The sequence below is a fragment of the Peromyscus californicus genome, unplaced genomic scaffold (assembly GCF_007827085.1).
Source record: "Peromyscus californicus insignis strain IS unplaced genomic scaffold, ASM782708v3 Scaffold_5__1_contigs__length_169319896, whole genome shotgun sequence".
Classification (NCBI taxonomy): domain Eukaryota; kingdom Metazoa; phylum Chordata; class Mammalia; order Rodentia; family Cricetidae; genus Peromyscus; species Peromyscus californicus.
This window is the reverse complement of record NW_026294573.1, coordinates 64,184,551-64,199,569: the sequence shown is the minus strand read 5'-3', so window position 1 is coordinate 64,199,569 and position 15,019 is coordinate 64,184,551. Positions and strand designations below refer to the sequence as shown.

At 41.9% G+C, this 15,019-nt stretch overlaps 1 protein-coding gene across 6 annotated transcripts in view; it reads right to left on the bottom strand.

The window, feature by feature from the left end:
* The window catches only part of Slc24a2 (solute carrier family 24 member 2), a 241,659-nt gene that overhangs the window by 84,372 nt on the left and 142,268 nt on the right, over window positions 1-15,019 (bottom strand). For 5 of the 6 annotated variants that reach the window (XM_052716552.1, XM_052716555.1, XM_052716549.1 and 2 more), the window contains exons 3-4: window positions 14,197-14,235; window positions 11,527-11,635 (exon numbers count right to left, since the gene is read on the bottom strand). In XM_052716552.1, coding sequence (XP_052572512.1) covers window positions 11,527-11,635; window positions 14,197-14,235 — 148 coding nt within the window. The remainder of the gene's footprint in view (window positions 1-11,526; window positions 11,636-14,196; window positions 14,236-15,019) is intronic. The other variant, XM_052716553.1, reaches the window with a different exon arrangement.

The window sequence follows — 15,019 nt, the reverse complement described above, 5'->3', positions numbered from 1 at the left end:
CAATGCAAACTGTTAGCATTGTATCCTCGCTTCTGAGCAAAAACCCAGAGGCGATTGGCCAGCGTCTCTGAGTTGGAGTGCATTTCGGGGATACTAGGGTTCCTGCAGTTGCAAACTTCCTGGAGCACAGAGCTGAGGCAGGAAGGTGCAGGACCCAGGGGAAGATTGCCAATGAACAACCAAAGCTAAAGCCAGTGGGAACGGCACAGTTGTCCACTTTCCTACAAGTCCCGGGTTGATAGGTCCACAGCTGAAAAAGAAATGAAAAAAAACTTTCCTATCAGAGTAAAGACCTTTCTGGGAAAACAGTAAAGCTGAACTGTGTCTGAAACAGTTGTGCTGCTGAGTCAGAACGCTGTCTGGGGAAAGAGACCAGCCAGGGCAGAACAGAACTATCCAGGAGTAAAGCTTTCTTTTCTGTCAGAGAAAGCACCTCTTTGAGAAAAGCTTTGTTTCTACTGACTCCCTGAGATGAGGGAGTGTGGCCCTAAGGGGTGATTGCCTCTGGCATAAGCTCTGTCCTTGAACACCCAGACAAGCAAATGCAACCCACTGGGGGACTGGGCCAGGTGAAGGCCTGGTGAGGCAAAACACCTGTCCTAATGGGAGTTTAGAAATGGCAAAAACCTCCCTTGTTAGATTTTCAGTCTGTACGCAAACCACACAGACCCTGAAAACAGAAACGGACAAAAAACCCCTTCAGTAGCAGGGAAAGCCGCCACTGTAGTGTAGGAAACTGTTTCTGGGGTAGAGGGGATAAACTGAGACCAAACTGGGAACTGTCTGGGAAAGACTCCGAAGAAACAGAAGGGACATATTCCTCCCCAGAAAATACATGACCTGTGAAAAGCTGCTAGAATTTGAGGCAGATTCGGGGGAAGAAAAAAAGCCCCTACCTCCAAAAGCAGCTAGCAGAGGAACAGAGCCGCAGACAGATACCTGAAGCTCTGCATCTGGGGAAGGAAGGAACAAGCAAAATGAGAATAAAATCAGTGGGAGAAAATCTCTCTCTGAAGGAGCTATGAAAAAGCTCTGTTGTAAATGCTTGTTTTTCACTGACTGGCTAAGACAAACACAAGCCCTGAGGAAAGTTGCTATCAGAAATGCCAGCCTCAATGCGCGATAACGAGGCAGGTGCAGTTCTGATTTGGGGCCAGTGTCAAATGAAGGAGAGACACCTGTTGAAGCCAGCTGAGGAGAGAATAGAAATCTCCCAATGTGCCATAGTTGAAAATGTAAAATGTTTGTTCAAATCTCCCGTTGCAAAAGCAAAAAACTTTGTTCAAACCTCCCAGGCAAGAATTTGTAAGCAAGTCTGGTAAAAGAGAACCAGTTGACTCTCAGACCCAAAAAAATACGGGAAATGACTGATATAAGGGAAATGATATAAAGAACTGATATAAGGGACTGATACTATTATGGACTGATATAAGGGAAATGCATTCTGGGAAAGGTAGTTTTTCCGCTAAAGATGGCGACATTGCCCTGAAACACTTTTTGTCAGCTCGAAAATACGTTCATGGTAAATTTAAAATACAGCTTTTAAAAGAATAAGGAGGAAAATCATCTAAGAGTTTAAGTGTCAGTTCCATTGGAAAAATTGAAAGGATATGGAACTAGGTGCTTCACGGATTGGGGCTCCGTTGGTAAAATGCCTTATTTACCCTAATAGCTGTGCAAAGTTTTTACAGTAGTTGGAAGACAAAAAGCTACCTTTAAGATCAAACAAGCCACTTTAAAATCCTTAAAACAAGAGAAAGCAGTTTATACACTGAACATTGTCTTAGATATGAAGAAACATGTTGAAATTTAAGAAGTTCTTTGCCTTGAATGAACAGCCTGCAATGAGTGATTCCTTTGCAAATCTAATTAAGGGGATAAGAAACAGGCATTCAAAATGAAATGACTGCTTTATAGATGGGAAACAAACTTCAGAAAATCTAGCTGTCTTACAAAAGTTGCTTCACCTGAAAGTTCCTTATAAAAAAATCAATGCTAAATATTACAGCTGCTAATAATATCAGGAGTTAAAGCTAATGAAGTGAAAATACTAAATACAGTTCAGAGCTGTGCCACTTTTGGTTTTACTAGCTCCTTTAGAAAAATACTTTATATCACCTAATAGCTGTGCAGTATTTGGTGAAGAGCTTTACAGACGCTAAATACGGTAATTTCACCCTCAGCGTGAAGTGAAGTTTTTCAGTAGAACAAACCAAAAGTACTGCTGTAATAGAAATGTTTGTCTGAATTGAAGCACTTAGGGGACTATTATGAATTTGAGTGAAGGGACAGCCTCTAGTTAAAAACCGTCTACCGCTGACAGTGCATCTCTGCCGGTTCCGGAACGGCTGAGAGAACTGGCAACTTTGGAGTGTGGCTTCGTCCCGAAGATGTTACAGTCCCCTAGCAACAACTATCACAATTCTATAACAACAACACTCACTAAATCCCAGTGCTTTATAACAAAGTTGACTATAAACTCTAAACTTTAGAAATGATGTATGTACTTCCTGTCTAGTTAAGAATCTTTCTAATAGAGATAATGATAATAATTAAGAGTAAGAAGTAGAAAAAGATGAAAATAAGATGTGAGTCTGTAAAAATTCTCTTGTTAGATCTGTTAAGAAATCTTTAGGTGTTTGCTAAGTTAAATATATGCTAACGGTAGCCCTATATAAGTTGGTAAAATAGATCTGTAGAGTTCCTTTAAGAATATAAGCTTGCAAGAAATATCTAAGGTAGTCTTAAGACATGTAGCAATAAGCTTGTAAGAAGTAAAGATGCTAGTTGTAAATGTAAGTTTAAATAAGAAATAAGATGGAATGAATATAAGTATATAAGTGATAAGAAATATATTTGCTAAAGTAGTTCTATAGTTTCCTTAAGGAGTATAAATAAGTAGATGTTAATGTTATGAGTTTGTAAAAACATGTAAATGTTGAATGTGAGTCTAAATGCTTTGCAAGGCAAAAAATGTTATATGTGAGTTTAAAAAGTGTAAATGTTAAGTGTGAGTCTATTAATGTATATGGTGAAAGAACCTGAGACACAGAAGGTAGTGTCCTAGCAGACTGCAAAGTAGGCAGTCTGAGCAGTTTTCAAAAGTTCCAGAAGCCGCTAAGAAGCTAAGAATGGCGGACGCCAGCACAACATGGCATCCGCAGCTGAGATCCGTGGAAAATCGACGCAACACAGAAAAACCTGAGCTAACATCAAAAACGGTGCGGTTTAGAATACTACTGTACCTAAAAAGGTCTCTGGCTTAAGAATAAGTTCAGAGACGCTTGTTTGAACAAAAATTGTTAACTGCAAAAAGTTTTGGTTGAAAAACGTCTCTTCACATTTTGAAGTGAAAGCCTGATACCAGAATTTATTTGTTTGAACTTTTTGAACTTAAAATGAGATAAAACTACAGAAAGATTTTGGTTCTGGATTTCTTCATATTTGGAAGGCTAGTACCAGAATTTATCATTTGAATTCTAGGACTTAATGAACTGAACAATAGATTTCATTGCAATGGGACAATTTTGAGTTTACTTACAGTAATGACCCAGAAACTGTTTTCTGGGACTGGTTTTGTGTTATAAATGGAACTGTTTAAATGGAAAAGTTTGGGTTTTATAACTAGGCTTGAGATTTTGCTTAAAAAATTATAACGAAAAGGGGGAGTTAATATTCCTTAGTCTAATTTCAAAAGTTGTTTGAGTGGATTAATGTCATGTTTTTGTTAGTAAGAAATGCAAATGGGGTATACTAAGAGACTACTTTTAAAGTGTGTAAAGAGTTTTATTAAGAAACTGCTTTTGGATGTTTTGCTAAAAGTTTTCAAAGTGTCAATGGTTAGATTGAGAAGATTGCTTTTCAATATGGGTTTGTAGGAATTGTATGAGTTTGGGTTCTTCTAACTAGGTTTGAGATTTTGCTTAAAAAATTATAAAGAAAAGGAGGAGTTATGAAGTTGAATTATGTTTGCAGAAATTATATTTACCCTATTGATATTAATGCACCCTGGTTTTGTGGAGTTAAGGAAATATTTAAGTTTGATGTGAATACATCGAAGTTTTTCCTATGTTCTGTTAGCAAGAAAATTCAAATGATTGAGTTAATGTTGTAAGACGGAGAAAATTAACTATATATAGCACCATATATGCTAATTCAAATGGTTCTGTTAAGAGTTTGCTTTGTGTTGTAAGATTGGGAGAATTGTGACTATGTATAGCAATATTTATGTTAACCTGTTAATGGTAATAATGAAGCTAAGGGATTCTTTAAGTTTGTAGTCGCCTTAAGAGTTTTTGGTTTAGAAAGGGCTTGAGGCAGCTAAGACTGCTGTAGTCACCTTGGACCTAATTCAAAAGAGAAATGCCATCCTTATCATCCTCTACTCCCATACTGGGAGGTGTAACAGCTATGGAGATTGCTGTAAGCCATTAATAGTTACTTTTTTTATATATTAAGAAAGGGGGACCTGTGGGAGCCCGTTCTTGGGTTCCTCGTGGCTTTACCCAGCAGGTCCGCATAGAGGATGATTAGACCACGGGCCTAAGTGCAGGTGTCTGGGATGGTCTGCACTTGGCTGTGCTGGGGGAGGAGGTCTTTTGCTCCACCCCTTGGCGTCTCTATAAAAACCCTGGGGCAGAGACAGTCGGGGCCCGTTGGAATAGGTTCCAGGCCCTCTCGAGGCTATCCTTTGTTTTCTATCTGTTTATCTCCGCGATATTCTCCGCAATAAATCCTTCTATCTAATATTTCCTGCTGCTCGCACTCAAGAAAACTCTGGGGAACTGTGGGGGTGGTTGGGTAAACGCCCCACAATAGTGGTATCAAGATAAAGTGGTAAACATCAATGCCGTCTTCCTGACCTCCACACTCTACTTGTCCTTGCAAAGTACACCCTACTTTTGTTGGGAGGTGAAGAGTTTGCTTCTGGCTCCTTTGGACATTGAGGTGGTCGAGTGGCCCTGTTCTGGCTCTAAGGAGGTACACGGAACTCAACTTGTAGGAATCCTAATGATTTGCTCATTAGAAAAGATACCTATCCTTTTTTCTTGCTTGAATACAGAAACAATGGTGGGGAGTTTGCTGAGGGGGCACAGCTGCTACCCTACAGAGATGAAGATGAGGGACACAACTGTAGACAGTAGAATGACAAGGAGATGAGCTCCTGAGGCTGAGGCAGGCAGAAAGATGAAGACTGTGAGTTCTATGCCACTCAGTCTGGGGAGTGTTTTTTTTTTTTTTTTTTTTTTTTTTAAGAGGTTTTAAAAAAAGAGGAATGTGATGTGACCAGGTCCCTAAAAACAGGATCTTATTTTCACTACTGGGCTCTGGTTAAATAAGAGTAAGGAAATTTTTAAAAAACTTAAATTAACTCGAGTCCATGACATGACATTGGACTCTTTTAGCAAATCACAATTGCTAGTGGACACAGAGCAACCTTTTCTGCTCCTGGGGGGGGGTTACTGTATAGACTCCTTACCATAAACTTCCAATAGTGGTTCTCTCGCCATTTCCTTGCATATCTGAGGAACCCAAGGCCTGAAGAGGCTGCCTAATACTCATCACACAAGAATGCTTGCAGTGCCATACGTGATCTATTTTAATAAGGTGGAGAATGGAGGTCCAGTGGGGTCAAGTGGTTTTCTCAGGCTCTCGGGTAGGATTTGAACCTAGGCGGTCTGATTCTCAGAGCACACACAACCCAGTTGTACATGGCTAAACTATGACATCATCCCACTTGCTTTGTTCTTCAATGTCATCACAGGTCATGGGCTTTCTCAGAAATGCAGTGTTGGGTTATGGGCATTTTCCCATTCTCTGACTCCTCAGATATAAATCTGGCTGAACTCTGCTTCTCCCTTTTTTTTAATCTCTCTGTGGTGCTGGAGATTGCCTTGTATATGCAAGGCAAGACCTCTACTACTGAAACCTGAAATGCAGGGTTGGCTATGGGGTTTCTTTCCTGGTGTAAATAGTCTCCATGCCACCCTAAACAGGCAGAGCAGTAGTAATTTTGTACACAAGAGAAGAAGAAAGCTTGGACACAAGCTGAGAGGAGAGGAGGGTGATCTGGGGAAAGAAAAGGCATGGGCCTTTAGGCCTTGCTGTGAGGGAAGATGTGTGGGAAATCTGGACCTCATGAATTGAATAGAATATACAAAGTCCAGGTATGTGGAGCCCCCAGGATTTAGTCTGTTGTCTGCACCAGGAATATAGTGAACACCAGATTAGACATGAGTTTCCACAGGAAGCTGATTGATGGAAAACACTGCAGTACCCCTTCCTCTTTGGGAGACAGACAGACACCTGCCTGACAAGTGTTCCTACCCAGAAGGTTACAGGAGGGTCTCAAAATGTAAGAAGTACAAACACAGATTTTGAGCAAGGCAGATACTGGTTCAGATCCTGGCTCTGCCATTTTATTCTTGTGTCACCTTTAGGCAAGACTTGGCCTCTTTTCGACATCTGTGTCCTCTGCGTGATAGAGAGGGGCCAGGAGAGACTCTGGTTCACAGAGAGTTTGTAGCAGAGTGCCTGGTCTGCAGTAAGCACCCTGCAAAGATGTGTGTTTCATTTTCAGATACAACCAAAGCAGAGGGTGCTTGAAACTTCAGAACACTCCACCCAGCACCCATGCTTTAGGTTAATAAAGATGGCTTGTTTAGAAAAAAGTTAAAATCAATATAGAACAGTGAGTTTATTAGAAGGATCAGTTTAGACAGGCATGGTATAATCTCAAAGACTGAGAATTCTAGCTCCCCAGGACTTTCTAATAAAGGAAAATAAATTGTATTTCAGTCATTTTCTCTCTTACTCTACTGCCCTCTCTGGTTTTTGATACTGGGTCCTACTTTGTAGCCCAGATTGGCCTGGAAATAGCAATGTTCCTGTGTTGGTCTATTCCAACCATCTTAAGAGCTTTATGCTGAGTCTGAGACCTTGTATTCATGACCAATTCATGCTCATAGTTTTGGGTTCCTGAAAAGACACAGGCCAGCTCTGTTTGACAGACTGACCAGGGATTGTTTTTCCACAGAGTGTGGATTGCACACCAAACAACCATGAACAGGTGAATAAAACAGCCCGTGTTAAATTCAAGGATGGTTTCAAGCTTTTTAGTACTGCTCTCTTGAGAAGCAGAGCCACATACCCTTCCTTGCAGCTTTTGTGATGCTTGACTGAGGGATATAGCAGAAGTGAGGTTCTGGGACTTCCCAGGCTGGACTTCCTAGAAGGTCTACTCCTGGAACATCAAGTGGGGCATCTGGCTATGTGCAGGGGACCAAAGACAACATGGACAGTCACAGATCTTCTTTTAAAAGATTGCGTGTGAGGGAGGCCCTTTTGGATCTTCCAACCTATTTGTTGGCCAGATAGATATCACTTGATAACCTCCATTGACACTGTATGGAACAGAAGAATCATCCAACTGATTCCAAACCAAATTCCCATCATAAAGTCAAGGTCTAGGTCTTGGATGCTTTGTGATATATCAATGGAAGGTGGATACACACACAGATGGATTGTCGGACTCAAGCCCAGAGGCCAAACCAGCTGCTGATCAAGGGTGTTAGCCATGGTTCAGTCAACCCACCTGTGTGGCACAGATGAGACTCCGGGAAATATGTTTCTAAGGGCATCTGTTCTAAATGTTTTCAATGAAACTGAATACTTATCTTTGTGAACACTGGCTGCACACCAGTGGTGCCAATGTGCCTCTCAGCCTGGTGAGTGCCAGGAGCACCAGCGAACTGTCTGGATATGGAAGCTATTGCAATGTTTATGGGGTCAGCCTGGGGACAGACCGGCATGATCTATATTCTTCAAAGGTTGCAGCTTGGTACAAGGATATGTGAACTCAAGTGATTAAACCTATACGGTGAGAGGTGACTATCTCTGGGAAAGCAGTGGGTTAGGTTTTTGGCTGTTCTTGAAATGGAAAGTGATTGTGATTTTGTTGGGTGTGTGTGTGGGGGGGGGGCGTGTACCCTAATCCTAGCAAGCTGTTTTCTTGGCTTTGTGCTATGGAGCAATTTGAAAGTGTCAACATGTTTTCAGTATTTTTCAGTCACTCAAGTCCCCAGCTGATTATCTCTTAGATTCATGGTCCAGGAGCTCTTGTCTTTCTGGGAGAGGTTTCACCTTGAAAGCTGGTGCCCAGATTCAGAAGGAAGGCGCCTCTCGCCACAGCAGCAGGAGCAAACAGCTTAATTGCAGCTTAGCTCCACAAGGACCAGGTGTTTTGGAAAATCACTGATGGTCTAACTCTGAGACAACCCAGATTCACTTTACCTTGTCTCACAGAAACAAAACACAACCTCCCCTGCAAGCAGAAAAACAAAAACAAGCCCTTTCAGAAACTGTATCCTCCCAACTAAAGAGATACCTAGACTGCTCAGACCTGTGGATAAAGACACACACATAAACATAATACACAGCACACACACATCACACAGACACACACACACAACACAGATACACGCACAACAAACACAACACACACACCACACATACACAGACACACACAACACACAGGTGATACACACACAACACATACACAGACACACAACACACAGATGATACACACACAACACATACACACACAACACACATACAGACACACACATAACACACAGACACACAATATACACACACACATACAACACACACACACACACACACACACACACACACACACACACACACACACACATTTACTTAAGACAGAATTTCTCTGAAAGGAGCCCCAAGAACCTGATAACAATGGTTTCTTTGAGGGAGAATTGGGGAACTGGAGAAAACTGGGGTGGACAGTTGATAGAGGAGGAAAGCTTATTTTCATGATAACCCCTTTGAACACCTAAAAGCTCACCCCCTCACTATACTAGCTCATCATAATAATGTATGTGAACCACGCAAACCTGGTTAGCACACTGGTAGTGTGTTGTGTTCTCTGTGTATTCACACCTTCAATCCTTATGGCAGCTTTATAGTGCAGACATCATTATCCTTCTGATTTTATAGATGAAGAAACTGAGGTAGACACAGGTAGGTAAGTTGTTCAAGGTCACGTAGCTAGTAAATGCACAAGTGGGATCAAGAGTCAGAATGTCTGGGCCTGGAGTCTTTCCTCTTTACCACATAACATTGCATTTCCAGAAATCAAGCTCCTCCTCAGCTACCACGACAGAGCTGGGATAGAAACAACTGTTCTTTTCTCAGTTGATTCTCGAGAGCAATAGGCGTAGAGGTGATGGTGTCCTAAAATAACCCACAAACAACTCCTTGACAGCCTCAAGTCCGAATAGACTTTCAGGGGCTTTACAACTGAGCCTTAGTGACCATGATGTGCTGGGTGCTCTGCTAGGCCTTGGGGACAACTGCTGAATGGCACAGCACCCATGTTCTCAAGAACCTTGGCCTTAGGAAACAACCAGCGGGACTGCAAGAGGTGCTGTAAAGAGAACAGAACGGGAGCATGCACAGGTGAGGGGTAGAGGCCCTGACTTGTGCTGGGTGGTCAGAGGGCTGAGGAGAGGAAGGGAGGAGGGCAAGGAAGGTAGGACCTGGGTGGAGGGAAGGAATAATGTCATCTGGCAGTAGGAACAGCAAAGAGGTGAAACTGTTGAGAGCAACTATCTGAATATGGGGCCCTGCATACCTAAACAAAACAAGTCCAACTGAGTTTGCAGTGAGAAGCATATCCCGGGGACTGTGGTGAGGGTTTCAGAGTTTTCCTAAGAACCCTGGTAAGCCACTAAAGCTTGTTAAGTAGGGGCTTACACAATCCAGTTGACTTTTAATGACAACCTGGCTGCTGTGTGGGAGACAGGGGGAAGCTATGCAAGAGGACCAGCTCTAAAGCTGCAGAGGAAGCAAGAAGATGGCTCAAAGAACATGATGGTAAAGGGTGAGCAGGAGGTACATTTGGGATCTCTGTTGGTCATACAATACTCCATGGAAGGAGAATGATGCGGCGCTGTGGTGGATCATAAACTCACAAGCATGAAAATGCTGTCAACTGTAAAATGTCCAATAAAGAAAAGTGCCATGATAGATGAAGATGCCAGATTCTAGAGACCCTAACACGCCCAAAGTCACATGGCTGCATAGTGGCAGGAGGTAGGACTAAGTGAAAATGATCCCTTCACTCCTTTCACTGGGGATGAAAGAAAAGAAGGTTGGTGGTTGTGTCTATTTCCCTTATCAACTAGACCACTGGGTGAACAGAGTGATGATATCTCTGCTGTTCAGAGGCAGGTGGATCTCTGGGAGTTCGAGGCCAGCCTGGTCTACAGAGTGATATCCAGGACAGGCTCCAAAACTACACAGAGAAACCCTGTCTCGAAAAACAAAAAACAAAAAACAAAAAACAAAAAACAAAAAACAAAAAAAAAAGAACCAGGAGTGGGAAGCATCGTGACAACTCTGCTCTAGAGTTAGAATGGGTGCTTTGGAACTGAAATGAAATGGGATGTGACCTGTGGTCCTCACTTACTCTGAGGAGATGCTTGTGTCCGATGGGATAGACAGGGCTTGGGGAGCTGGTCTTTGGATGCCCAGTTGTCCTTTATACCATGTAAATTTTGAGTACCTCTAGCTTGGAAAGACCATGGCAGAGGTAAATTTTTGCTAAGACCTCTGATGTATGCAACATCACTGATAATCAGATCTCCCGTGTCTGTTCAGTGACATGTGCCTACTTCTTAGTCTATTTCTGTCCTACGATCCCTTCCTTGGGAAGGATGATGAGATTCAGGAGTGGAAGGGTAGACTTGGCTGTATCTGACCCCTGACTTGTGGCAGAGCACTGATCACTTATTTAGTTATAGCAGATATCTACCCACTACAAGAATCATATTTAGGATATCTATGCACTGAAGAAAAAAGGTAGATTTGGCTTTGTGACTAAGTAAAACTGAAAGGACATAATACTGGGTTCTTTGTGATAGTTCTTACAGTTGCCCTGGGGGGTGAACCAGGCCTTTTGGGTCCTTGGTGACTGGTCCCAAGGAGTTACACTGGACTTTTTGAATGCTAGATGCTACCTCCACCCAACGGCCAAAGAAATAGGTACCATGTCACTGGTCTTCAGAGAACCTCATTCCCTAAATCATGCATAGTCCTCCCAGGAAGAGAGTTCTTTTTCCTATTCTTTTTAAGGTACACAATTTATCTTCACACACAACTTTGTTTTCCAAGTGATAAAGGGAAATACTGGATGAAAGGGAGACCTTTCTGTCCCTGCCTCATAACAAACTGTGATTATGCCAGAGGCATCAAAAGACAGAATCAGCACGTGGAACTCATATTCTACTCCTGGCATAAAACCACCCTGCCAGGAACTGAGCAGTGGTGAATAAAGCACATGGCAGAGTCAAGGTTTCCAATAACGACGTTAACCAAGAGGAGTCTGATAGATACGTGTAACCTCAGCATACACATGCTTTTTTTTTTTTTAAAGCGAAGTATTCGACATCCTCCTCTCCCCAAAGCAACGATCCCAAACCAAAGCCTGATGGTTACCTTCAGCGAGTGGGTCAAGGGTGTGTATCATGAGCTGGAAGATGCTATTCCTCATAAGACTGTTGTGGAGGGAGGCAGAACTTCCACCTCGCTGGAGGCGCGGCTTAGCCTGAGCAGAGAAACCAAAGATGCTGTTAGTTCTCAGAAATGAGAGGAGCCTCATCCACCCTATGGTCAATCATTTCCATTACATGATCATAAACAGTTGAACCAAAGAATTTCAAAGTACATTTCAAACATCCCAAGGAAATAGCTTTTCTACTAAATGAATCCATTTTTCCCACCCCTGCCCCCTTTTGACAAAAGAAGTTAATACAAGGCAGGCAATGTGTGGCATGCTTCACACCATTCACTCATTTCATTCTCAGAATGAGCCTCATGAAATCCGTATTGTTAGTATTAACTTGAAGTCTCTGAGAAGCGAAATGAGGTTCTGGGTCATACAGACAGAAAGTGTTGGATAGAGGTGGGGATTCCAGGCCTGCTTTTCTTAATGACTCTTTATAACGGAGCAGAGAGTCTTTAAAATTTTTGGATTGTGCATCCTATCAGCAAGATCTTTGCTTCTTTTTGTGTTTATGACAACAGATGTGCCTACACCCATATTATCTCACACATCTGCTAGCCTCTGATCCAGAAAGCTCCGTGGTCCACATTAAGTGAGAACCTGAAGGCAAGTTTCCTGTTGTGGCTCCATACAGAGACTTCCTGGCTCCTAGTTGTGATCTTTTACTCCAGTAAATGGGACTGAGATATGAAGACCCCTAGTGAGCTTCAGGAGAGAGGGTCACCAACAGACTTTTACTCTTTTCTTCAAAAGCAAACAGTCTTAAATCAAACCAAAGTCACCCAAACCCTCTTTGTATGGACAGCTTTTAAATCCTGACTAGAAATGACTTTCTTCTTTGTGGTTGACTTCTTGGTGGTGACCACAGGGGAATTATAGACAGACTTGAGGAGGATGGCTGCTGAAAGTAGACTAACAAGACAGGGTTTCTCTGTGTAGTCCTGGCTGTCCTAGAACTCACTCTGTAGACAAGGCTGGCCTTGAACTCACAGACGTCTGCCTGCCCCTTCCTCCTGAGTGCTGGGATTAAAGGCATGTGCCACCACGTCTGACTTAGATTACTTTTTTTTTTTTTTTTTTTTCCGAGACAGGGTTTCTCTGTGTAGCTTTGCGTCTTTTCCTGGAACTCACTTGGTAGCCCAGGCTGGCCTTGAACTCACAGAGATCCACCTGGCTCTACCTCCCGAGTGCTGGGATTAAAGGCGTGCGCCACCACCGCCCGGCTACTTTTTTTTTTTTTTTTTTTTTTTAAATTTAACTCTTGGTCCAAAAATTTGACAAGAAAATTTTCTGTGGTCTGGCAAAATTAAAATCCCGTTTTCACCAAGTCTTCCAAACTTCTCCACACAGATTTTTCCACGAGACTCCACAATTAAACACATTTGGACAGGGTGATGTCTTTTAGAACAACTCATCTTTGGAATATTGTAACACAAAAGAAATAAGGTTCCAAGTTATTGACCTTACATCTCTTACTCCAGAAAATACTTATTAAGGGTCATGGTTCAAAAATTTGGTGGTCAACCTAAATAACCTGTTGCAAGACTGAAGTATGAGTAAAATACCAGTATGGAATACAAGTAGAAATCAGCAGTGATTTTATTATAATTCATATCCTTTAAAACTGTATTCCCAACTTTTCAGAGTTCAGCAATGAATGAAGAATACTGGTGTCTTAGTAATGAACAGCATTTTGAGCTTTTCAAAGGCAGCCTGGAGTTTGAGCTGGTCTTGAGTCTAGTGTATCCTCTGGGTGTCAGTGAATGTCATATCTTTGCTCTGAGTGTTAATGGAAGGAAATATTACAGGGTCACAAACATTTTCATGGCTATCCCTTTCATCCTTAAAAGCCTGTAACATTTTAAAATGCACTGTGGCATTTAGTTGTAGGGGATTCAGATAAGCAAGGTTGAAAATGTTCTAGGGGCAAAGGTAGCAGACTTAAATCCAGTGGAAATGTAATAACTGTTTGTTGAACACGAAAACTCACAAGGTCATTTCCTTGTGAGGCAGCACAATATGAAATGTCATGTGTTAATTGGAGAGCAACTGAAAATGTGGTCGTTGTTAGTAATTTGTCATAATAACCACTGTTAGTATCGTTGTTATTCTGGAAAACCACGAGAACTCTGTTGTGTGTATCTTCTTTAGACCTGAATTATGTCTATGGAAGACACTAAGCATTCTTTCAGGTAGTGTTGGGTGTACTGAATATTTACATCTCATGCAGCATTTCAGAGAGGTTGTGCATGCAGACACATAAAGAAAACATTTCTCAAGCATTAGATCCCACACTGTCCCCACATATCAGCCAGCATCCCTTGGAATGTAGTTTAGACATTTCTTACCCCTTTACACTTATAAAAGTTTGTGTCCAATGGAAGAAAGAATTCAAGATTTTGAGACATAAGACCAGAAATAAGTAATGAGTGAGTGCCAGAGTTCAATTGTTACTAAGTGTAGAACAGAAATACAACCCCCCTCTGGTGGAATAAACCACAGGTATTCCAAGGGAGAGGAAGATTTGCAAGCATAGAGCTCCCTCCCACCCTGGCCACACATTCTCCACAGGCACAGGAACAGGCAGGGCTACTGCTCCCTACCGGTAAAGCCGGGTCTTCCTTGTCCCCTGCTGTAGACGACTGCATAAGAGGAAAAGGCAAAAACAAAAGACAAAGAAATAAATAACAAATCCCACACAGCCTTTACATTTAATAACAATCACCAATATAGAGATGGTTATTTCTACTTCTGGTATGAGTGAAGTCCAAGTAGGGGCACACAGTTAATTTTTTTTTCCAGATATATGCCCCATTCCCTTGAAAAGTCAAACTTGAATTTCCAACTCTGATGTCTAGTAATAAAGGGCAGTGAAATCAACTATGGCACAGCCATGCAGTGGAATACCATGAAATCATTAAAATACATGAGATGAATTCACACATACTGAAATGGAAATACATGAAGTGCAAAAATATTTTTAAAACCATATTTATTACTTTGCTTTAACAAAGGTAAGTAAGTACTATCTTAGTGTATGTAAAGAAAAAGATTCTTCAAGAATTAGTGTTATGAATGGCTATTGTTGGGTGATGGGATTACAAGGAAATGCCACTTTTTATGTTTTGGAGGGAGTTTATATCCATTGCCCCATACATGGTGAATGAAATAATATCCGAGGAAATTAGGCCATGGATTAAAGACCAGGATTATCACACATGGAACCCAGACAACCCACCCTTTCTCCTCTCCCTGACATTTTACAATGGAACCCAGACCACCAACTCCTTTCCCTATCCCCACCATTTTACAATGAAACCCAGACAACCAACTCCTTTCCCCATCCCCACCATTTTACAATGGAACCCAGATAACCCATTCCTTCCCCCCTCCCCACTATTTTACAATGGAACCCAGACAACCAAC